We start from the raw sequence: 23,230 nt of genomic DNA on the forward strand, positions 1-23,230 counted from the left end.
CAGAGGAGAAGGCCAGGCAGCAGGGCCGAGAGATGGAGGGCAAAAATGCCCACAGAAGGGTAGATATCCCCCTCAACCCAGCCCTTTGGGACGGATGGGGATGCCCATCCCTACACCAGGTAGCAGCAATGACAACAAGTACAATAATAATTATGCTTATGACATCAATACAAACAAGAGAAATACCTGCTCCTAGTCATAGATCAGCTGCTGCAGGCAGTGAAAAATAGCAGGGGAAGGTTCTCAAAGACAGCAGAGCAGCTAATGCTCTGAATTCACAGGGTCTCAGTCTCCTCGTCTGTAAAGTGGGGATCACAACGCTGGGGTGTGGGATGTTGAAGATGAAGGCCGCAATACACACTCAGAAAGCTGTCCCATTGTCACTGCTAAGCATCCCTCTGAGGTGGGACCAAGAGCATTTCTCAGAGGAGGAAACTGAGGCTCATTAAGGCCAGGTCACCTGCCAAGGTCAAAGGACTCATGAATGTCACAGCTGAGGGCAGAAGGGAAGCTGGCTGTCCATCTCCCAAGGCCTCATCCTGCCTGCACACACTGCTCACAATTTCCAAGACTGGGGCCTCACGTATGCATGTGCCCACTCACATACATATGCACACACACACACACACACCTGTACACACATATGCACAAATACCTCCTCACACTGATACACACACTCACTCATGTGAAACAAATACACACACACATATATGCACACACACATACTCGCACACTCACATAAAACACCCCCTACGCACACACGCACATCCACACGGATAACACACAAATCCACACACTCGCATACAATCACAGGTAGACCCACACACACAGGCCCTGTTATGACAGGGTCTGACCAGCCCCAAGGACCCTGGCAGAGCCACTGGGAAAAACCAGGAGCAAATTACATGAGGCAATGTTTGGCTGCCAATGAAAAAGCTGTGGAATGTTCGCTCCAGTCTTGGTTATTTCTTGCAGGTCCACTCAGACCCGGCACATCCTGGGGTACTCAGGCCGGCCTTGCACAGGGGTGGGGTGGACCCCACAGCCCAGGGCCGGCCGCCACCCGGTGTGACCAGGACACTGCCAGTGCCCGCGAGGCCACAGGCAGGCGACTCACGGACTCAGCAAACACGAGCTCCCTACCCGGGACCCCAGGCCCCGCAGGCCTCGGTGGACTCCAGGACGCTCTTCTTGAAAAGATGCACATCTTAGAAGATGCAGACTAAAAATACTCCTGGCTTCTCAGAGCCAGTTTACAAAAATAATTATGTTTTCTGTAAAAAAAAAAAAAAAAAAAAAGATTATAGGCAAGTATGTGTCCAGCTATTTTTAGCTCCTATTCAACTCTTAATTTTTTCTCATAATAATCACTGCAGAATTTGTTAAAAATCCATCCCCCTCTCTTATTGATAACTGCATTCTGACTTGGCATAGGGGTGGGGCGTGGGCCCAGATGTGACCACCAGCCGTCCACAGCCCTGGGGTTGAGGGCTGGGCTGGGGGCCAGGCGTTGGAGAATCACCACCTCCAAAGGGAAAGGAATCACATGGGACCCGCTCATCAGGGCCCCCAAGTGCTGAGCCAGACCCGGGCCTCAGCTGTTCTCCAAGGAGACCAGTCCGGAGTTTTGGTCCCGGAGTATAACCCAGAATGGCAGAGGCCAGTGTGTGGGGTTGGTGGCCCTGAAATGTACATCCACAACCAAAGCAGTGGAACCTGTCAATATGGCCTTATTTGGAAAAATGGTCTTTGTGGATATAACTAAGTTCTGCAGATGTGAGCCACTGAGATGGTGGTCATTTCATAGGAGTGGGCCTCGGACACCTTGCAGGCCAAAAGAGAGAAATCACAGCCCAAATAAGAATCCCCGTAACTGCCTCAGGATTACGGTCCCCAGTCTACAAAAGTCCCCTGGCCACTCACTGCAGATCCTCTCCCCAGTCCCTGCACTCCAGCCAAGGAAGCAACAGCGCCAGCATGACAATTCCCATGAGACACGGAGACCCCCCCACGAGGCTCAGAGAGGGCAGAGTGTGCCCCAGGACACCCAGGGAGCTGACCCTGCTGGAAAGGACAGTGGAATCGTCCGACCATCTGCAGGATGATCCTCCCCCATCCTCACACCAGCTAAAAACAACCTGTCCTAGGAGGAGGCGTGTAATTGGCTTCCATAGTGAGTTCAAGGCTGGCCTGAACTCCATAGCAAGATCTTGTCTCAAAAAAAAAAAAAAGAAACACAGAATGGCCCCAGACTCCAGCCTTCCCAGTGCTGGGTCTGTATCCAAAATATCGGAAAGCAGGGTCTTGAGGAGATTTCTGTACACCCAGGTTCACAGCATCCAGGAGGAGGAGCTGGGAGCAACCCAAGTGCCCGCTGCAGGATGAGGGAGGACAGGCAAAGTGCGGTCCATCCTACAATGGGACGGCTCCAGCCTCAGAGAGGAAGGAAGTGCTGGCATCAACGCGGACAAGCCCGAGGACATCAGACTGAGTGGAATAGGGCACACCGGAGAGAACTGTATAATCCCACTTAGGGGAGGCTCTGCACAAACAGGAAGGAGAACGGTGGGCACTGGGGACAGGAATTTCACAGGGGCAGTTTTGTTTGGGATGGTGAAAACTTCAGGAAATGGCCGTTGTGATGATCACACAATAATCATCATGTACTCAATGCCGCTGAACTGTACACTTAAAAATGACTAAGACTCAGTATGGAGTTTCCTCAAAAACCAAAAACTAGAAATTCCATTCAACCCAGCTATTCCCCTACTAGGTATCTTCCCCCAGTGAGTTAAAGGCAACATATTACAGTGATCCATGCATACCCATGTTTATAGCACCACAACTCAGAATAGCTAAATCTTGAAAGTGACCTATACATCCATCAACAGATGGACGGATTAAGAAAATGTGGTATTTGCATACCATGGAGTACTACTCAGCCATAAAGAGGGACACACTTTACAGTCATCTGTAGGAAAATGGAGACCACAATGTTAAGTGAAATGAATCAGGCTTAAATGTCACATGGTATCTCTTATATGAGAAACACAAAATATAAATAAAGAGCAAAATAAAAGAGAGATAATAGGAAGATAAATCTTTTGCAAATGGGAAGGAGACCAAGTGAGGGGGGGGAAGGAAACGGATGAAAAAGGAATTAAGAGGTGCTGTGTACGCATGCCACCTCCCCGTGAAGAATGCAATCACGATATACCTCAAGCATGTACTAATAAAAGTAAAAATTTTAAAAATGGTTGCAACCATAAATCTTATGTACATCTTACCACAATTTATTTTATTGTATTTTATTTTTTTGGTACCAGGGATCGAACTCGGGTCCTTGCGCTTGCGAGGCAGGCAGCAGAACCACTGAGCTAAATCCCCAGCCCCACCACAATTTTTTTTTTAAATGCTTGTATCTTTGTATTAGGTGAGACGCAACAGAGACAATGCACAGAAAGCCTGTGGCACATGCTAGCCCCTCCATCGACGGTTCCTTTTATGACTAAATCAAGAATACATGAGCTTTAATAAAACACAAGGAAAGCCAGAGCAGAACAAGTTGGGAAGAATCGGTTATGCACAGCACGGACAGAGCCCAGACCGGTGCGCGGGAGGCCTTCCCCACCCGCTGTTCCTCACCTCTTACTAACAGAAGCAATCATTAAAAATGTCCGGTTTTATGAAAAGAGCCCAGCCGTACCTGTTTCTGCACACAAGGTCTCTGATTCTGCACTAACCTCTCTGGAGAAGTCCCAGCCCTCTGACCCTTTCAGCTGATATCATTCAATACAGTTCTTAATTCCCCAGGCCCGGCCAGCCCTGTGGCAGCCTCGTGATTCATTACCTCACACCTGGCCTTTCCCTCGCTGGGCCTAGGTGTGCAGGCCAGCTCCGAGCTCAGGGTGGGGCCCAGACTCACAGAGGCCTGGGTTCAAGTCCCACCTCTGCCAACCACCATGTGCACAATTTTTAGGTGGGGCTCCACATTTGACAGTGACCTGGTGCCCCCACTGCTAAGCATGAGGACCCCGATGGGACAGAAATCAAGGCTGATGCTCTCACGGCCCCTGACCACACACTGAGACCACACGCGGCCCTCTGGCTCTTGGCTACTATTAAATAATGTTGGGGGAAGGGCGCAGTAGGGGACAGGTTCCAGTTCCACAGGGGCTGCGGAACCCCACATAGAGGGTCCCTTGCCCACCAAAGATGGATTGAATCTGGTGAATCAAATTGGCCAGGCCTGATTATGTTTGGATAAACTCTATTGCATGGTTTAGACTGTTTGGATTTGTTTGTGAAATATGTACAGTACACAGCCGGCCCAGACCTACCTACCCTGCCCGCAGGTTTGAAAAGTCAAGTACATTTTGTTCCCGAAACACACACAGAACACCTCAAGCTTTCTGAAGAACAAACTGGGTTTCTCCCAAGCACAGAGGCTGATTCTACAGGACTGTGTGCGAATCTCAGCCCAAGCCCTGCCTCGGATGCTGGACAGACAGATGGCCTAGAACCAATCTGGTATAGGCTGGGCTGGAACCTGTGGCCCAGGCCCTAGCTCCCACTCGGATCCCAGAAACCCAGTTTGAGGGCGATTTGATGGGAACATCTTGTACATGCCTCAGCCCTCTTCAACAGCCAAACCTCCTGGTGGTCCAAGAGTCAGTGACTCTGTGTCCCCATATGTCTCACCAGGGATGGAGGGGGCCTGGTGAGCCACAGGGACCCTGCCTCGAAGACCGCCCTGTCCACACCTGCCACTGACCATGCTGGGCTGGGAGAAGCCCTCCCCACCCCGCCTCAGCCTGCAGCGCCTACAAGCTCTGTTTATTTTTTTAAATAAAGGCACCATGAAGCAAGCATCTCAATCCACTGTTCAAGTAGGCTTCCATGGGGCGCCCTACCCTCTGTGGGCTCCTCCAGGGCAAGCACCCTGCCTGGTTCAACTCTGCACCCCAGCCTCTAGCCCACGGTCAGGCCTAAGCATGAGCAGTGAAATCAAGGAAGCCCTTGGGATCCTTCCAGGGAAGACATCCAAGTGTGACTGTTTCTACCGGACCCTCTGGGGGCTCACATCCAAGCAACCGCTGCAGCCCAGAGGGAGCGGACAGGGACGGCCAGGGCCACAGCTTCTGAGTCCAAATCTCAGTTCTGTGGTCTGTGCACTGTGACCCAAGTGGGCTGTGTGGCCCCTCTGAGCCCTGTATCCTCACGGGCAGAAAGAGGGGCAGCCCCTTCTCAGAGGTGAGATGGGAGAGGAGCCACACAGGAGGGTCTTTGGCAAACAGCAGCCGAAGCCCAGGAATACTAAGAATGAAGTGGCCCTTCCTCTTCCTCCATTCGTGCTAACAGACTCCAGGCAAGGGACTTCTACAGACAGCACTCAAGTCGCCATCAGGGGTAGTACCCAGGCCACGCCCCCATGGAGGGATGCCCAGCAGGTGCTTCTGTGGCCTCTACTTTGCAGGGAAGAAACTGAGGCTCACAGAGAGCACGTGGCTCACAGAGAGCACGTGGCTCACCTGGGGTCCAACACTTACACCCCTTCACTGAGAACCAGGCCCAAAGACACCCCATTTCTGGAGCTGACTAGTGCCTGCAGGGCTCCCACCTATACCATGCACCACACAAATCCAGGCCACCGAGCCCCGAGGAAACTGGGCAGTGGCCAACAAGACACAACCATGGGACACACACCTTGGAGAGTCCCATCGCAATGGCAAAGCTGAGGGTCCAAGGGCCACGCATGCAGCTCTGCATGTAAAACATCTCTCCACTGCCAAGTCTGGCTGCACAATTCATACTGGGCCTGGCGGTAACTCGGATACTGAAGCAGCTTCCACTAGCTGACAGATTTCTGGTTTTCAGTGTGAACGAAGAGGGGCAGGATGGTCGAGCAGGCAGAGCCCAAGGGACCCAGATCTGAGTCAGCCCTGCCACTCATGTCTTGCGGCAGCTTGTTTCCCCACCCATATATGAAGATGTCCCATAGATGACCGAACCCATGACCTGGGATCCTCAGAGACTGACTGGAACCTCTGCTCACCCGGGTGAGCCCAGGAGGACAGCGGCCTCTGCCTCCCCACCACTTCCACGCTCCCTTTAAGGAACATGGCTGCCCGGCCGAGGTCTCTGATGTCGGTGGCCGGCGAGTTCTTCACATCCACTAACTGCTTGAAAGCGCTGCATCCCGCGTTGCATTAAAAATTAATTACACATGCTATTTTATTGCCAGTGCATAATGTAATGAGCACCAGCTGTGCTAAACAGCCAAACTCCTTTTTAAGACAGTTATTTTAAAAAAACGGAAGAAAGAAAGAAAGAAACTGCACTTCCAAATGCCTCTCCTGTCAGAGCAGAAAAACAGCAACATCTTGTACAGATTTGAACAGAATTCTTTGATTTAGCTCTGCCTTCAGCACGTCTGAAGGGCCAGCACGCTCGGAGAGTGAAATGCGTTCTGGTGAGGAGGCTGCGGCGGGGTCCGCTCCGGGACGTCACTGCACCCCTTCATCGCACTGCTGGGTGTCCCATCCCTGACAAGCCACGGCCCTACTGCTGGCCCCAGCCCAGCCCCTCTGGCCGCCGTCAGTGCTGAAGATGTGATTTCCGCTACACAGACAGGAGGCATTTCTGGAGTCCACCAAAGCCCTGGCACCCTCGGCCACCTATGCTGCCCGCAAGAATCCGCTTCCTGGACTCTGGGGCCGGGCTGCACTCCATGGCTCCTCCTGACACCTCCTCCAACCGCAGGAGGGGCCGTGTAGGTCACGGGCAGCAGAGGCCAGTACAAAATCCAGAAGCTGGCATTCAGTGTTCACCAACTACCGTAAGGCTAGGTCCTGAGAGCTGAGACCACCAGCCCTTTCGCAGTGTAGACACTGCAAGAGTACAGATGACTCCCAATTTGTAATAGCTCCCCTGAAAGCCCTCTGACACAGGACCTTGACAAGCCCAGACAGACACTGGCAACAAGGGGACCCCGGGAGCATGTCCCCCACCTTGCCCCAAAGGCATTGTCCATGCAGCTCTTTCTTCTTCACCCCATACTCACCCCTCCCTCCAGAGTCTGCATGGAGGCTCTACAGCCCCCCGGGCGCCTCTGGCACGGCCCGCCCCAGAAGGTGGCGCATCACAACTGGAGGGGCCGCCATCGCTGTCCACAGTGCCGTTTTCCTGCCCACTGATCCTCTGCCGCTAATCAAACCCAGTCCAGAAAGAAATTACAGCCCGCTTCTTGTTCTGGTATGAAATGTGCAAAGCACAGACCATATCATTAACATAAAACTTCCAGAAATAAGGCCACTTTCCAGACAGACTGTATTAATTGTATCAAGCCTCACAGCTAGGGTGGTCTAATCCATGGCATCTCATTGGACAGCGCCAGCTATAAAACCAACACAGAGTGAACACTGGGATATAATTGAAGGAGGAGAAAACGACAGATTCTACTGTTAAACCCTACTATTTACTTACAGGTATTCTTTTATCTTTATTGTCCCTTTAACCCATGCCAAGAAACCCCAGACTAGTTAAATAACACAGCAAGCACAATTTCAGTAGAAAAGTAAATTGAATTTAACTTTACAAGATTGCCCTGTGATTTCAGTATATACTAATGGCTGCAACTGACTCCCTCTACTAAACCCAAACACTTCTACCTCCCTAGGCCGGAATCCTGTATGTTCTTGTGTGAGACCCTGAACTTCACTGCAGCCGATGAGGCCCGAAGCTCTTCAATGTGCAACGAAGAGCCTCAGTTTCCCCTCCACCTCCTGACGCTGGTGCACCATCTGGGACAGCCAACAGGCTCACTGCCTTTAAGCACGGACCAGGAAGCAGCTCAAAGGAAGATACTTGGCAATGCCGGACTTGCAGCACTAGGGTCACCACACCCATTTGGCTCCTGCGCGAATCATCAAGTCTCCAGAGCATTGTTCCCGGCACCTGGCCTGTGAGACCTCATGCAATCCTCAGAAGGACCCTTGGGAACATGGTCAATCATCACCCCATTTTACAGATGGGAAAACTGAGGAAGAGAGGGGGAAATGACTCGTCCAAGGCCACACAGCTACATGCTTCATCCCCTAGCCATCTGCCACACACGGATGACCCCTTTCCAGTCATGGAGGCCTCAAAACGCAGATTGGCAGGGGCAAGGGGGGTGCAGTGGCTCTCAGCTGTCCTCTGCGTACCCCAGCCCTGCCTTGGGACCCCCATCCGTCCCTTGCCCAATCCATCCTGGCAGCCCCACCTTGATTTGCTTCAGAGAGCAACATGAGGAGCCTCATTTTTAAATCTTACACATAAGCCATACTTGACAGTGCACGCCTGTAATCCCAGCGCTCCGGAAGGCTGAGGCAGGAGAATTACAAGTCTGAGCCCAGCCTGGGCAACTCAGCAACTTAGTTAAGACCTTGTCTCAAAATAAAAAATTTTTAAAAACCAGGGCTGGAGATGTAGCTCAGTGCAAAGGACCTGGGTTGAAGCCCCAGTGCCACAAGACAGACAGACAGATCTAGACAGACAGATGTTACACACATGTACACACCTGTACACATATGTATTTCTTCCAGAAGGGGAAACTGAGGCTCCAAGACACCAGCCACGTATTCAAGGCCACCAGCCAGACACACTTAAGGGCCAGGCCACAGCCCAGGGTCAAGACCCACAGCCCCCTGGGAAGATCCTCCAGGGGAATTTCTCATGGGAGATGTTTTAGTCCCCAGGCTGGCCTGGACTCAGTCCATGTGACAGCAGCAGAGTCCAGAGCAGGAGGCCTTGCATTCATTCTTCCCACGCTGGCCTGATCATGGGGAGGCCTGGGGTGGGGTCCCGGGGGACAGCACCATTCGGGACACTGGATATACGCAAGCACACAAACTGTGCCATTTTCTCTTCCCTAAAAACACACCCTTCTATAAACAACTTGGAGCACGTTCGCCGGCATGCAATTAACCTGTGTGAAACACGTTTACACTGGGGATTTCCATATTAATTTGAAGAGATAGGTTCAACGCTTCCTGATCGGAAAAGGCACAAAACAAAGTAAGGGCAGCGGCCCTTTTGCACCCCCATGGTGGACTGCCTCTTCCTAACGGGTTACTGGGAATTGAATGACTCCATTCCAGCTACTAATTAAACAGGCACTAAAAACACTTCAGCAAACAGCCCCGTGCCAGGGACAGAAACCACAAAGGGACAAAAACCACTGAAACAGGAGATTTTCAGGATTGAAATTGAACCAAAACACGGTGGCACAACCTGGTACCGGCTAATTAACAGGGACCAGATCCAGAAGAACATAGATGCGAAGGAGGCATCAGGGCAGAAGGTGGGAAGCAAAAGCAGACTCCACGGAGGGGCTCTGAAGAGGTCCCCACCCCAGAAGGGGGCGTGGCCCTTCCTCGCTCCCCCAGGCCCTGTGGTCAAGCTACTCAGGGACCCTGGGGTCCTGGGAGCTCCCAAGCCCTAAAACCAAGAAAGCCTCAAAGCCAGAAGTCTAGGCAATGCAGAAGACAAGCAGGTGCTGGAGGAGGGCCACTTCCTCTCTGCCTGCCCAGCAATCGCCTCCCGGGCCACACCCCAAACAGGTCCCCATGGCCTCTCGTCCCCACCAGACTGCCAGCCACAGCCTGCCAGGACCCACATACCCACCTCCACCTGACTTCACACAGGCCCCAGGAAACAGCTTTGGGCCGAGAGCGAGCAGGGGAATGAATGTGCACTTCCAGACTGTCTCCGAGGCTCAGGGGTAAGGTGGGGAGAGGAAGGCCTCAGGGTACCAAGGAGACGCTCATCATAAAGACCAGGGAAGAGTGTGCGAGGACAGACTGACACTCCATGCACTGGGAGCCAGGGCAGGTGAACCTTCTCGGTGGCCACGGGCACAGGCAGTGTGGCTCAGTGGGAAGGCATAGCACCTTGTCAGGAAGCATTCCAAGGACAAATTCCAGTTCTGCAACCTTGGCCCAGCCGCTCAGCCTCCTGGAGCCTTGGTCCCCGCCCCCTTTTGCAAACCGGGCATGGTAACACCTCCTGCCTGGCAGGACACACAGCTGCCAGGAGGCCTAGCCCGTGAGGGAGGCGCAAGGTCCCCTGGCCAAGTCTGCTTTGGCAGCCTCTAAGGAGGGCCAGAGCCAGCAGAGGGTTAAGCAAACCCCAGCGGTGCGCCGCTGGCGAGGAGATCATGTTTCTACACGCAGAACTTGACCAAGTCCAGTCGTAAACACTCAGGCTGATCTTTGATAGCGTGGCCCCCCGAGTGGCCACAGGGCTGCAGCACTAATTACAGGAAGCCAAGAGCACAGGGCCGCCACCCAGACGGGGCAGGCAGCCCTCACTCAGCAAGAGAGGTCCCCCACCAGGCACAGAGCAGAGCCACAGAGCAGAGCCACCGAGCCGGCATGTGAGCCCCAACCACCTGGAGACCCAGCAGCCCAGGACAGGAGGCATGGGCTGCTGGTGGCTCCAACTCCTTCCCGGGTGGCTATGGCTCTGCTTTGAGCATTTAAGGCACAAGCCCAGTAAGAACCCAGAATTCCCGGTTGAGAGCTAGATCCCCTTATGTCACCACCTGTCCAGCAAGGGAGTACTGAAGGGTGCAGGCCACCCCACCAGCAGGAAGGCCCAGGGAGCTCATCCCCCGGGACAGGGGCTACCTGTGGCCTTTCTTTCAGTGGCTCCATCAGAGATTGTCCTTTAGGACAGCGTCAATGAAAAGCAAAACCTACCCAATAAAAATAGTTTTCCTTTCACAAGTTGAGTCAAGAGAAAGGCTGCAACGTGCCTGGTGACAAAGCAGAGACAAGTTGGCTCTGCCCTAGCTCTGCAGCCGCCCTCTCCCTTCCTGGCCCCTGCCACGAAACCAGGCGACAGCCACTGGCCACGTGAGCCTGTGTCAGCATCCTGGCTCGGCCGGCCACAATGCCGCACTGCACACCCTGCCGTGCCCAGGGGCTGTGAGGAGGCCTTCTGCCCGCGAGCCCAGGGACCCCAGGCCACAGCGGCCTGGGCTTCGTGCAGAGTCAGAGTGGGGAGTGGCAGAGATGTGCGGGTCCGGAGTCTGAGCCCCGCTCCCACACACACCCATAGTGTTTCGCTCCCGCCCCGTGGCCACAGCTTTTTAAAAATCTCCTTTGGAACGACTTTTTTTTTCTCCTCTAAGTTAATGGGCAACACATTGTCCCAAAGAGAAACTCAGCATTTTGGAGGGCTCCCGCGATGCACCCAGACAACCGAGGAATCCTCTCCTAGCCTAGTCTGGGAGGGCGGGGGCGGGGCAAGGGCAGAAGGAAACCTCAGATGTTAAGCGTTATCCAATTAAGCTTTAGCTAAACAGCCCAGAGATGAAATTCGGGGGTGGGCAGTGCACTCTGGGGCAGACTCTCAGAACGGGCGGGGCATGGGGACCTGGGGAACCTCCTGACCCAAGGGGACCAGGCACGGGGCAGCGGTTCTGCTCACATCCTTCACCACTTCCCCTGCGCCCCAAAAAAATGCCTTCTGGGCAAAGGCTGCATTTTTCTCTGTGGGTCCCCACCTTGGGTCCCCAGCTGTGCCCTGGGCCACGTCCCGCCATCCCGGGAGCCCGACCCCCCACCGCGGCGGCGTCTGTTACCTGACAACTGACATTGGCATCCAAAGGGAACCTCCGTCTGACCCTCACCCTGAGTCCCGTCGCCCGACACGGGGCGCGCACTGCAGCAGGGCAGCGGGAAGCAGGGCGGGAGTGTGCCCAGGGCCCGCAGAGGTGAAGCGATCACTGATGTGTGAGGGAGGGAGGAGGAGGCAGCTATAGGGGCCATCGCTGGCAGCTGGGCAGGCCTGCACGGCCCTGGAGAAAAACAATAGAAAAGACTGGTCAGTCGGGCCCTGGACTGCAGAAGGGACTTGGGGCGCGGCAAGGGCCCAGGGTGCAGGGCTGCAGGCCAGCCTTCAAGGGCAGGAGGCCCAGGGGTGCCCAGCCCTGCAAGGAGGCTGAGCAGGGTGCAGGCAGGGGAGAAGGGATCAGAGAAGCGATCGGAGGGCACTGGGGAGAGTCCTGCATCCACAGCTGCCAGGTGGGACTGTCTGGGGCTGGGATCCCTGCTCTGGGGGCCTCATGCAGGTGCCTGGGGCACACGGGTACTGTCGGGCACAAGGGGACTGTCAGGGCCCAGCTCCCAGGAAAGGCCCCCACCCCATGAAGGGTCTTCTGGAGAGAACTGGAGCCGGCTCCAGTTGAGGATCTGTTCTCAAAACTCTGGTCCACCCCTTTCTGGGGCAGCTCAGAGCCATCACTGTCTGCTACAGGAAGATGGGCTCTTTGGACAAATCGGCCTCCGGGGTCTGGACACTGACGCCAGCCTCCTGCCTGGATGAAGACCAGCCGGGGGCCCTCCAGGCCCAGCCAGCGGTACCCACCCCCCAGTAACTCTTAGGCTTCCACATCCTCCTCTCTCCACCGCCCCAGGGAAACTGGGCACTGCCCAGATCCCTCTACTCCGCCCAAGCTGTGAGTCCCGCTCCCCCATGTGACAGCAACAGCAGGGACCAGAGCCAGGCCAGGGCCCCAAGGCTCGCCTGGGCTTCGGGCAAGGCCTGCGTTTGATTTGGCCGTTTATCTTACATGGCTAAGAGACCACCAGGGCAAAACATTTGTGTGAAGCCCTTGCCAAAACCACAAGTGAAGAAGCCCAAATTCCCTGGGTAAATAATTGAGCAGGGAAGCATCAGAGAGACAAAAAGAAAACATCAACAAGGTGATGGGCAGCTGAGCCCAGCAGGCTCCGCCAAGGAGGCTTTGGCCTTCGCCTCCTGACACAGGTCTTCATGGGTGGGGATCTCCCCACTCCACGTCACTGTGCAGGTCCCCCCCCCCCCCCGGGAAGAGCCACAGGGCCTGCACACCCACTCCGAGCCAGGAGCTGTCAGTCTTCCACAGCTGAGCTTCCCAACACATCCCTGGGGGCAGGAACTTAGGATGCCCCATGCACGGACCAGGAAACTGGGGCCCGGGCTGCACCAGACTGCAGATCCCAGCAGCCGGCCCCATCAAAACCCCACTACCTGGCTACAAATCCAGGCTCTTTTGTCTGTATCCCTGCTTCTCCAAAATGGGAATCCAGCATCAGGGACATCAGGGCATTTGAGAAGTCTCCCAGCTTGCAGTTTGGGGGCTGTCGATGTCCTGCCAAGATGTCCAACAAAGCGAACCCCAACACTGCTCAGGCCCCTCTATGCCAATGGAGACTTTGTACTCAGCCAGCACAGGCACCCAGGTGTTTCCCAGATGGCCACAGCCCCAGACAGAGTGTGGCCCCAAGCAAGGTCAGCATCGGAGGCCACCACATCACCGGCCACCTCCCATAAGCCTGCCCTGGCCAGTCCTTGCTAAGGCCCTGGCCCTGGGCACTGTGCATTTGGCTCTGTCCATCCCTGGCCTCAAAACGCTACATGGTCCTCCTTTCAGACCACAGAGGGTTCTGGATCTGAATGGCTTTGCCCTGAGTACACCATACCCCCATGCTCATCAGGGATGACCATCCCCATTCCTCAAGGGGAAACTGAGGCACAGGTGCTCTGGGATGTGACCCCAGCTGTGTCTCCAAAGCCTGGCCATGCTCTGCCTCCCTCGACAGCTACAGCTGGGTGGAAGGACCAGGGCACCTCAGGGTCCTGAGCACAAGGACCACAGACCTTGGATAGAGGAGCCTGTGTCCTTGCCTCAGGCCAGCCATTGGTGGCTGCAAAAGGCCAAGTCCAGACTCTGGCTCCTGGGTTTTGCATGAGGCCACAGCCAAATCGCCAGCACTGCACATTACAGCTAAGAAGCCACCAGGAGCCATTCACAGCCTAGCACTGGATGTCCCTACATTCACAGGGAGCTGCTCTGTCCCCGGTGGGAGGAAGGAACTGGCCTCCCACCACAGCCTTGTCCTGGAAAGGGCAGCAATGGGGCCAGGCAGCGTCTGTGAAGGCAAGTCCCACACCACACAGTGAGTGCTGCGCTGCGGGAAGAGGGGGTCTGTGACAGGCACCTGCAGTGGGAACGCAGACCTTGAAGATTCCTGGTCCCGTGGCCAACACAAAGCAGGCAGGGGAGGAGCCACAGGGGGAGGGGCCTCATGCAGAGGTTTCCTCTGGGGGGAGCTCCCTCCACAGGTGGGCTCCACAAACCCTCTTCTGCAGCAACTGCAAAAGCCAAGAGTGATCAGAGAAGCCGCCCAGGGTCTGATTCCACAGACAGGAAACATCTACAACAGGCAAATCCATAGACACAGACAGTGGGGGCTGCCAGGGCCTAGGGGCAGCAGGGAGCAAGGGCCCATGGGAACGGGGTTTCCTTGGGGCTGATGAGTTGGAATTAGACAGTGCTGATGGCTGTGTAACATTGTGAATATACTCAAAACCACTGATGGTAGAGTTTAAAAGGGGGAAAATTTATATCATGCATACCTTAATTAAAAAAAAAAATCAAGAGCCAGGTATGGTGGTTCACAACCATAATCCCAGCATTCTGGGAGGCTGAGGCAGACTGCAAATTCAATTCCAGTCTGAGCAATTTATTGACTTGGTGAGACTGTCTCAAAATAAATAATTAAAATGATAAGGCCGGGGGCCGGGGATTTAGCTCAGTGGTTTCACCGCCTGCTGTGCAAGCACAAGGACCAGAGTTTGATCCCTGGTACCAAAAAAAAAAAAAAATGATAGGGCTGGGAATGTCAATCAGGAAAAAGGCCCTGGTTTCCGTCTCCTAGTACCACGATAGGTAGATAGGCAAGTAGACAGACAGACAGGCAGACAAGCAGACTGAATAATAAAAAGTGAGGACTTTGTCTAGAGGCCACAGTACACCTCCCAGGCCACCTCCCAGCTACACCCTTCACCTGGAGGGTGTGTTTCCCTTTAAAAGTGGAGCAGAAAATCTAGAATACAAGTGAGGAGCACCTGAGCCCCCCAGGTAGACAGTGTGTCCAGACATGCATGAGGGGCCAGCAGAGCTCAGAGGCAACATGGCCACGGGGAGGGGGGAGATTCGGGACAGACACAAAGCCCTCCGGTGCCATTTCCCAAGGCAATCAATAGTCTCCTCGGAGCCCCAGCCCCTCACTTTTTAAACGGTCAGGGTCACCCCTAGCCAGAACCAGACATCTAGTAAACACGGATTCGATCCTTCACTTAATCTCAATTCTGGAACTTTTCCTACAGGCCACAGGTCCTTCACATCATGGTCACTGCCTGGCAGGAGAGGCGCTCTCTAACAAAAGCTTGCTGGGCTGGTGTGGTGCTCGCCTGACAAGTTGGAGGCCCAAGATTCCCGCCCCAACCCCACAGAAATAAATAAAAATTAAAAATGCTTTCTGTTGAAAGCACTGATGACCCCTGGAACGTTTTCCCCTTTTCTGTATTAGTATAAGTTTGCGACACGTGACAAGTATATTCATCATGGGAAATGGGCGCATATTCGCGTTGCATCTTAATCTACAATGACTGCTGTGCAGCAAGGTGCGTGGCGGAGGGACAAAGAGACCCTCCAGGCTGTAAGTGAAACCCTGGCTGGCTCGATTTCTTAGCACTAAAGTTCATTAATTAGGGAAAAAGAAATAAACAACTGACACCTGTATATCTCCTGTAAGCCCAGCGCCTTTCAGAGAGCTAGGCATAATGATCCCCCTCCCAGACGGGGAAACTGAGGCTCGGGCTGGAGAAGCGGCCCAAGCCAAGCGGGTCAGGTCGTCAGAAAGTGACTCCTTGCTGTATTTCTCTTAAAGGAAGTTCCCAAAGAAAGTCTCCAAATAAGTCCCCGTGTGTCTGCAGGGCCCCAACAGGGACGCGCTCATTGTCACCGCCTCCGCGGGGGCGCAGCTTTTGCGGGGCTCCGCCGCCCACCTCCCTTCCTGGCCTGACAGATGCTCGGTGCTGGGCTCCGGCCTGACGCATGCGCACTGCCCAGCGACACGCCCACCGCCCCTCGCGGGGACACAAAACCGCCGCGCACGCCCCGCCCAGCTCGGGGACCGCGCGCCCTGCCCGCCGCCGCGTCCCAGCTGGGAGGGCTGCAGACTCCGTGTTCTCAGCCGGAGAGGTGGCCCGGAATACACTGTACGGGAGAGCTCTATTTTTCTCCCTACTGGTGCCTTTCAACGGATACATTTTTTTAAGGCGAGAACTCCTACTGATAGTGCAGAAATGAGTCATAGATCAAGGCAGGAGACAGACAGGGAGCCAGCGCGTGTGAGCGAGGGACACTGGCAGGGGAACCTGACAGTCCCCGCGCCCCCTCCCCCCATGCCAAGACATTAATTCTCACAAGTCGGAGAAAATTACTATGCATGAATGCAAAAAGCATGATCAGGAGTAATTAACATGGCTTCATATGCAAATTTTATTAATGCAGAAGTACAAAGTCATTATGCAAATGAAACTTACGTCAACTCTCTTGACAAATATTCATCTCTGAGGCTCAAGTTTCTCCCTTTTTTATTTATTTAATTTTCTCTCCTGTCCCTCCCCCTTCTGTAGGAGTTTTTTGGGGGAGGGTTGTAGGGGGCGAGAAAGACCCAGGGAAAGGGTGGTGCCGGCGGCCTCTGAGGTGACAGCGAGGCACAAGGACTGTTTGACAAGTTTGCAAAGTTGTTTTTCAACCAGAGAAATTTACTCTTGCATTGTTGATTTTTGGGGGAGTGGAGGGAGGCGTCGTTGGCAGGTACAAGACAGCTCATAGGAGAAGGGGAAAAAATTTAAAAAATAGAAAGCTCTAGGCCGCAGCAGCCAATCAAAACGCCAGAGCCTGTAATGAGGGCGATTGATGGTTGTTTGGCTTTTACTGCAGGCTAATGAACTAGAATCCAGTCTGAGGAGGGGGGAAAATATGAATATTCATGAGACTGTGCTCCTGCCTTTGATGATTAAAGAAATTTTTAATATTCAAATAAGCGCTTGCCAAGTGATTAACAAAGAACAAGCACGCAGAAATATGGAAATGGGAGCCGGGGAAGATTTGAGAGGCGAACATACTGTGCGGGAAAGGCAGCCCCAAATTTCATAAACAAGATAAGCAGATAACCCAATTCACACGCGGGCAAATAAAAACATTCCTTTCTGATCACTTAAATATTTTGCCAGCTACTTTGTCTTAAGGATGATAAAAATGCTGTGTGTCGAGGGAGGGGGAGAAATAGCATGAAGTCAAATGCATTGCTCATATTTAAGAATCATTATCCTTATCCTAGCCCGCCTCCTCCCACCCGACGGAAAATTAGGATTCTTTTTCCGGTTTGCTAGAGAGAGAAGATGGAGGTGCAGCCAGCTCAGTCTTGAAAACCCAGGGCTTGAGACCTCGGCCTGGCTTGGCTTGGATTGGCAAGGCTGTAACACCACACAGGGTCACACGCTGCTCCTGGACTGCCCTGTACGGCCAGAACCAGGGGACCAGGACATCTAGAAGAGGATAAGTGACCACTAGTGCCTACAATATGGAGATTCCAGGGCCGCCTCGGACTCAGGCCTGGTCTAAACACAGATTATAAAGTCAGCATAGGGAAAACGGGGGGCATGAGAGGCCTGAGACCCTCAGCACTAGGCTGGCGTGGGCATCTTCAGGAACGAGACTACCCTGGGACCAGCTGCCACCGAGGGGAGGCGCCTCCACGGGCACTGCAGCCTCCATGAGCTGTCTGCTAAGGCAATCTCTCAGATTGTAACAGCTCCACCACCAGTTCACACTGAAGCACATAATAACAGTATTAGCTGGTAAAATGATCCTGCAGTTAAAATACATCTAATTAGCAGCCGATGACATCCATTTTGGCAATTTCCTATTTAAAAGAAGTGGAATGCCACCCTAAATGAGACAGGCACTGGGCACACAGGGTGCTCGCCCAACAAGACCCAGCCTTCCCATCATTTGTCTCTTTCTCTCTCTTTTTTGGGGGGAATGGAGGGGTTGGCTGAGACGGCGGGCTGGAGAGTGAGCCTAAAGAACCTTCTTTGTTGCTCAATATCAGAGCTACACAAGCCTTAGGTAGGGGAGGCTCAAAAAAGAAATTCCTCCACTCCACAGGTGAAATTTGAATTCTTTTCTTAGATTTTAATTACCAAGCTGTTGGAACCCACAATGACTGAAACTTGCTTTTCATTTCATAATCAAAAATAACAAGGGTAAAACAAAACTGAAAGGGAACTCGAAGCATTCACATGAATGCCATCAGATGCCCTGAACACTGGCAGGCCTGCGCGGGGTGTTCAGGACAGGCCGGGGCCCAGGTGGGTGTGTGCCAGGCAAAGCGCACTGCCATCGTGGTGACGGTGGGGGGCCCGCAGAGGATTTCTATGCAGGCAGCTGGGGCTCCCCGAATCCCAGCCCCCATTTCTGGAGCCTTGTTCTAAGTCAGACACTGCTGTTTTCTCTGAGCACACAATGACCCTCACAGGTCTCTGGTACCCCCTTTCAGGGACTTAGGTTTGGGGGTGACTACATAAGTGCCCTTTGGAAGAGCCACAAAAATGACAAAGGAGGTTGCAGGAGGGTTTGCACATCCGGGCTTACAGGGCTCCTTTGGGGTCAGGGTCATGACATGAGGGACGCAGGAACATAGTTCATATCCAGTTTGGCCTTTGGGATGCAGGTGAAAGAACCCACCTCGAGTTGCTCATCAGCCCCCTGAGCCCTGTGGACTTAGGACTGACACGGGGTGAGGAGCCCCAGGACAGGGGATGGCTGGCTGCAGCCTCTCTGGGCTTGAGCTCACCTCTACTGCCACGCCCCTGTTACCACCCAGAGACCCCCCCACACTGCCTGCCCACCACCCTGTGTGGGCAGCTGGGCATCTTCCCGCACCCATCCCCAGAAGGCCTGCCCACCCAGAAGGGGCAAGAAGCACAGCTCTTGGACCCTGAGCCTGGCTGATCCCCTCCACAGTCCTCCCTCCTCCAGCATCCTGAAATCTGTCACAGTGACGCACTGCTCAAAACTATTTTCGCTCCTCAACATGCTGCCCATTTCATGCATCCCAGAAAGGGGACAGGCAAGGCAAAGGCAGGATGGTGGCCCCCAAAAGCATGAAAACATGTTTTCCTCCTTCTCCTGGGCTTGGGAAGAAGAAGGTCCTCCCCTCCCCAGCAGTTGCCCTGCATCTAGCAATTAGAAGCAGGCAAGTGGCCACACCTCTTCCCTGGGGTACAGAAGCACCTGTTTCAATGGCTACCAATCCCAATTTCCTCAAGATGCAAGGCATGAAGTCCTTCGGGGCAGCAGATCCCCTTTTAGCACCACGAGGCAAGGATCATCGAGGTTACATCACCAGTTCAACACCTTCCGTGGCCCTTCCCAAAGCCCTCCAGCCCAGGAGAAAGCTGGTGAGATGGAACGAAGGGTGTCCTCGAATCAGCTTCTTCTCAGAACTATTCAGGCCAGAGAGGAGGCTGACCAACCAGGGCTCACCATTCCAGCCCTGAAGTGGCCACCTGAAGCCCAGCCTGGACTTTTGCTTTTGCTTCCCTCTTGGGGAAACCCTGGAGCTCTCCAAACTGCTGGAATGCAAATAAACCACAACCACCTGAGGCTGAAGCCAGGGCATCCCCAGGACACACACAGGAAGACGAATACTACCCCCTGGGTGTGACTCTGGCAGGCAGGGTCCCAACAAACTAGGGCCGAGGATCCTGGAATGGGCAGCCCTGGGGACAGCAGAAGCTGAGGATGTGTGTTTGACAGTTACAAAAATGTGTACATGCATATCCACAACATAGAAATTGTATACATATGCATACACACACACACACAAGCACATCCCCATCAGCAAGGCAGACATGTTAAAATGTCTGCCTGCCTCGCCTGGTGTCTATGGAGGCCAAGGACAAAACTGAGGTGGACAAGTTCTCTGATTCTCACCAGCAAAAACAACAGGCCAATACCTAGCCGAGCAACGGCCCCCCCCAGCCCTGCCTCCATTCTGGCCCTCTGATCAGAAGCTGTGGAGCTGCTTCACCCCTTAGCAGCCTCTGCCCGCACAAGTCCCCCAAGATCTTCCAATAATTTCATCTTTGGCTGCACCCAGAGCAACAAACAGTACATTAACATATCCACAAGAAGCACAGTTGGGTGAAAGGCACAAAATGTACAAACTGAAGTAAAAAACTGGGACTTGGGATAGGACCCTACAGCCTTTTCCCCGACAGAACTGAAGGGCCAGGCTCCGGGGACAAGGATGGCCAGGATCCCTCAGAGCTGTTCCCACGTTTCCGTTCATTCAGAACTGGAGGGGAGAAAAATCCACAGTGAAGACAGACATCACACGTCACAGGAAGAAAACAAACCAGGAAAAGGATTTTCAGAGTGGGTGCCTACGGTAGGGACAGCCTTCTCTTCCCCTCACCATCCACTGTGCCTGGTGCGAACAACCTGGAAATAGACACTGAGCTCACTCCGGTTACAAACCTAGCCCTCCAGAAAGCAGGCTTACAAACCAGGGCTCTCAGGAAGTCGTTGTGGTTCGGAGGTCCCACAAACTCCCTCCCTGGCTTCTGCTCAAGTGCCATGCACAGACAAGGCAAGAGAATAAATAGAAGGGGGAAGGAAGTCGGCACGGTGAGAATCCTGAAGAATTAAGAATGAAAATAACGCAGCAGAGCCAATAAAAAGAACATAAAGGGTGCCGGAAAGGGAGTGACTGATGATTCACTCCCAGCACAGCCCCGGGTGGGGGTGGGGGGGGCTGAAATTCAGGTGCAGAGGGACTTGTGCCTGTGAGGAATGCAGCCCCCAGAGACCTTTTTAAGATCGGCCATAAACTTCTACCTGGCCAGGACAGGGCCAGCAGGGTGTCTCGTTTGACATGGAATCGAAATAAACTTAGTGAACAGAAAGTTAAAAGAGAGAGGAAAAACCAAATCGTAACAACAGGGATCCTGCTATAGTTTAAATGCATATTTTGTTTTTACATGCATGTTTTAGAGTTATGAGCAATTGATCTCCACTCCTGTAATAAAATAAGCCTCCTCTCCCTGGATTTTGATGATTGAGTCTTTTTCCTTTTATTTTGGTTTTACCTTTTTCTAATGGACACACAGAACACTGAGGTTCAATGCATTGCATCACGTAAGAACAAAAATCTTTCTATGGCCTCTTTATGTTTCTAAGCCAAGTCTGAAATGTCAGTGACTAAAAAATTGAACAGACCTGTAATTACTTTCAACCAAGTAGCTCCTTTAACTGAGTTTTCTGTATGTAGATGGCATTTAATATACATATTGTGAGCCTTCTTTTCAGCACAGTAGCATTTGACGGCAAAAAATCACAAATTCCCTTCCAAGGGAGCAGCAGTCTGACAGCCGCCCCTTTTACTTATTTTTTGACGTGAAATCCATTTCCATCTCCTAACACACCAGAGGTGCCGTGCGGTGTGTGCACAACAAAATTTGTAAAAATTAACACTTCGCGGGATTAATTTAATAAAGATTGTTAGCACATTAACACCAGTAGCACTGCTCCTCACGATTCAATCTAGCCTCACTGGTGATGCCGCTGTAACAGAGGTTTATGTTCATCTGAGGTTTATACCGCTATTTAATGTAATTAAAGAAGCCGGCATCGCAGCCCTCAATGGAAATATCATTTCTATTGCAGAGTATTCCCATTAGAAATTGGGGGAGATGGCACATGCAGACTTTGATTTTGCTGTAATTCTTTTCCCTTGGCTGTCTTTGACAGAGTGATGTGCAGGACCTCAGACGGAATGACCCCAGACACGTGGCAAGGTCAGGTGAGTCCCCTCTGCCCTACAGGAGTGCCGGGGTCTATTTACCACTTACTTGTTTTGGAAATTGTTGTAGAATTTCGTTTCAATCTGTAAGTCTGTCTGTGACTGTAATTACCCAGGAAGTCACATGCCCAGCAAAGAGCACCGCGTCAGGCAAATGATTTTTTTTCAAATGCTCCCAAAACAACATCGCCAATGTGGCTGCATCGCGTGGACAAACAAGGACAGAACAGCAAGGATCCCAACAGGCTCCAAACCCAGATCCGGGCAAGAATCTTCACTGGAACCTTGGAGGAAAGCAGCAAGGAGTGCTCCGGAGGCCTCAAACACCAAACAGAAAAAGAAGAAGAAAAAAAAAAAATCCCTGCACCACATCACCAAAATGGCAGAGAAAATGAAGTCTTGGGGCTGAAACGAAGGGAACCTGACTCAGCTCTCTGGGACCAGAGCAGCCTGTCCGTCTCCGGCGGCCGCCAGCTGCCCTTGGAGAGCCCAAGTGAACATAATAAAAATGAGACTTTCCCTTCACACCTGCTTGCTGTGGACCCTGAGTGGTGGGGGTGACTTGGTAGCTGCTTCCTTTTTTTCTTTCCCTAAGTGCATTTTAATACCCTTATTCTACATCCTAATTTCTTTGAAAAAAACATCAGTGTCACTAAAAAAACGTCACTGTTTTGCAAAATCCAGCAGCTTCTTTGGCAGCAAGAAAGGCTGGCTGGCATTATCCCCTCATTTGACAAAACTACTATTTCTGGGCATGTGCTCAAAAACAGGTAGGAAGCAAATGCTGAGAAATAAGGAAGTCGAAACAGCCAACAGATTTTTCACTACCAAGAACGCCAAGTGTAAACATGATTTATTTAGCTGTGTTTAACGTGCCTGTCCGCCGCTCCACTACAGGCCCACTTGGGCTGAAGGGGAGAAGGGTAGCTAGGAGGGGACAGGAAGGGGGACAGGGGACAATCGGGAGAGAACAGGCAGCAGTGGCACTGTAAAGAGACTTCCTGAATAGTTAGGGTCAGAGTTTTGGGAGAACAACAATGCTCTACCCCAAAATATACGTGTGTGTCAGAAGAAGGTAGCGCTCCTCTTCTGGTTAATTAACGAGCCACCACTAACAAAAGATGGAAGAGCCAGTTCATACATGAATTTACACAGGCGTGGCATGATCTTGCCCTGCGCTTCCCTACCTTTCTTGCAAACCCTATGGGCTGGACGGAGGGGTTGGGGACATGGATGCGGCTGGGAGGTTACAAGCTCCCAGGTCCAGCCGGGGAGACAGGAGCATCGCTGCCTCCCTTGCCCATCCTTGCATGCCCACATGGAATTTACTCAGATCTGTATTCAATTAAGGAGCACCAGACACCTCTGGCTGCAAGCCCACAGCGACGCAGACTCAGATCTGCAGCCCCCCCCCATCCCACTCCAGCTCAAAAGCCTGGAACAAGGGCTCATCAAGCGCCCCTGGGGGGGAACAC

General features: G+C 52.9%; 1 protein-coding gene across 6 annotated transcripts in view; it reads right to left on the reverse strand.

Annotated features, from left to right (window-relative positions):
• The window catches only part of Bcl11b (BCL11 transcription factor B), an 89,862-nt gene that overhangs the window by 39,953 nt on the left and 26,679 nt on the right, over window positions 1-23,230 (reverse strand). For 3 of the 6 annotated variants that reach the window (XM_087195553.1, XM_004836983.3, XM_004836982.3), the window contains one exon: window positions 11,630-11,845. The exons of the other annotated variants lie outside the window; for them this stretch is intronic. In XM_087195553.1, coding sequence (XP_087051679.1) covers window positions 11,630-11,845 — 216 coding nt within the window. The remainder of the gene's footprint in view (window positions 1-11,629; window positions 11,846-23,230) is intronic. 6 annotated transcript variants of the gene reach the window in all.

The sequence above is a fragment of the Heterocephalus glaber genome, unplaced genomic scaffold (genome assembly GCF_053883595.1).
Source record: "Heterocephalus glaber isolate CG9 unplaced genomic scaffold, H.glaber_assembly_v1.0 deba00001608, whole genome shotgun sequence".
NCBI lineage: Eukaryota > Metazoa > Chordata > Mammalia > Rodentia > Bathyergidae > Heterocephalus > Heterocephalus glaber.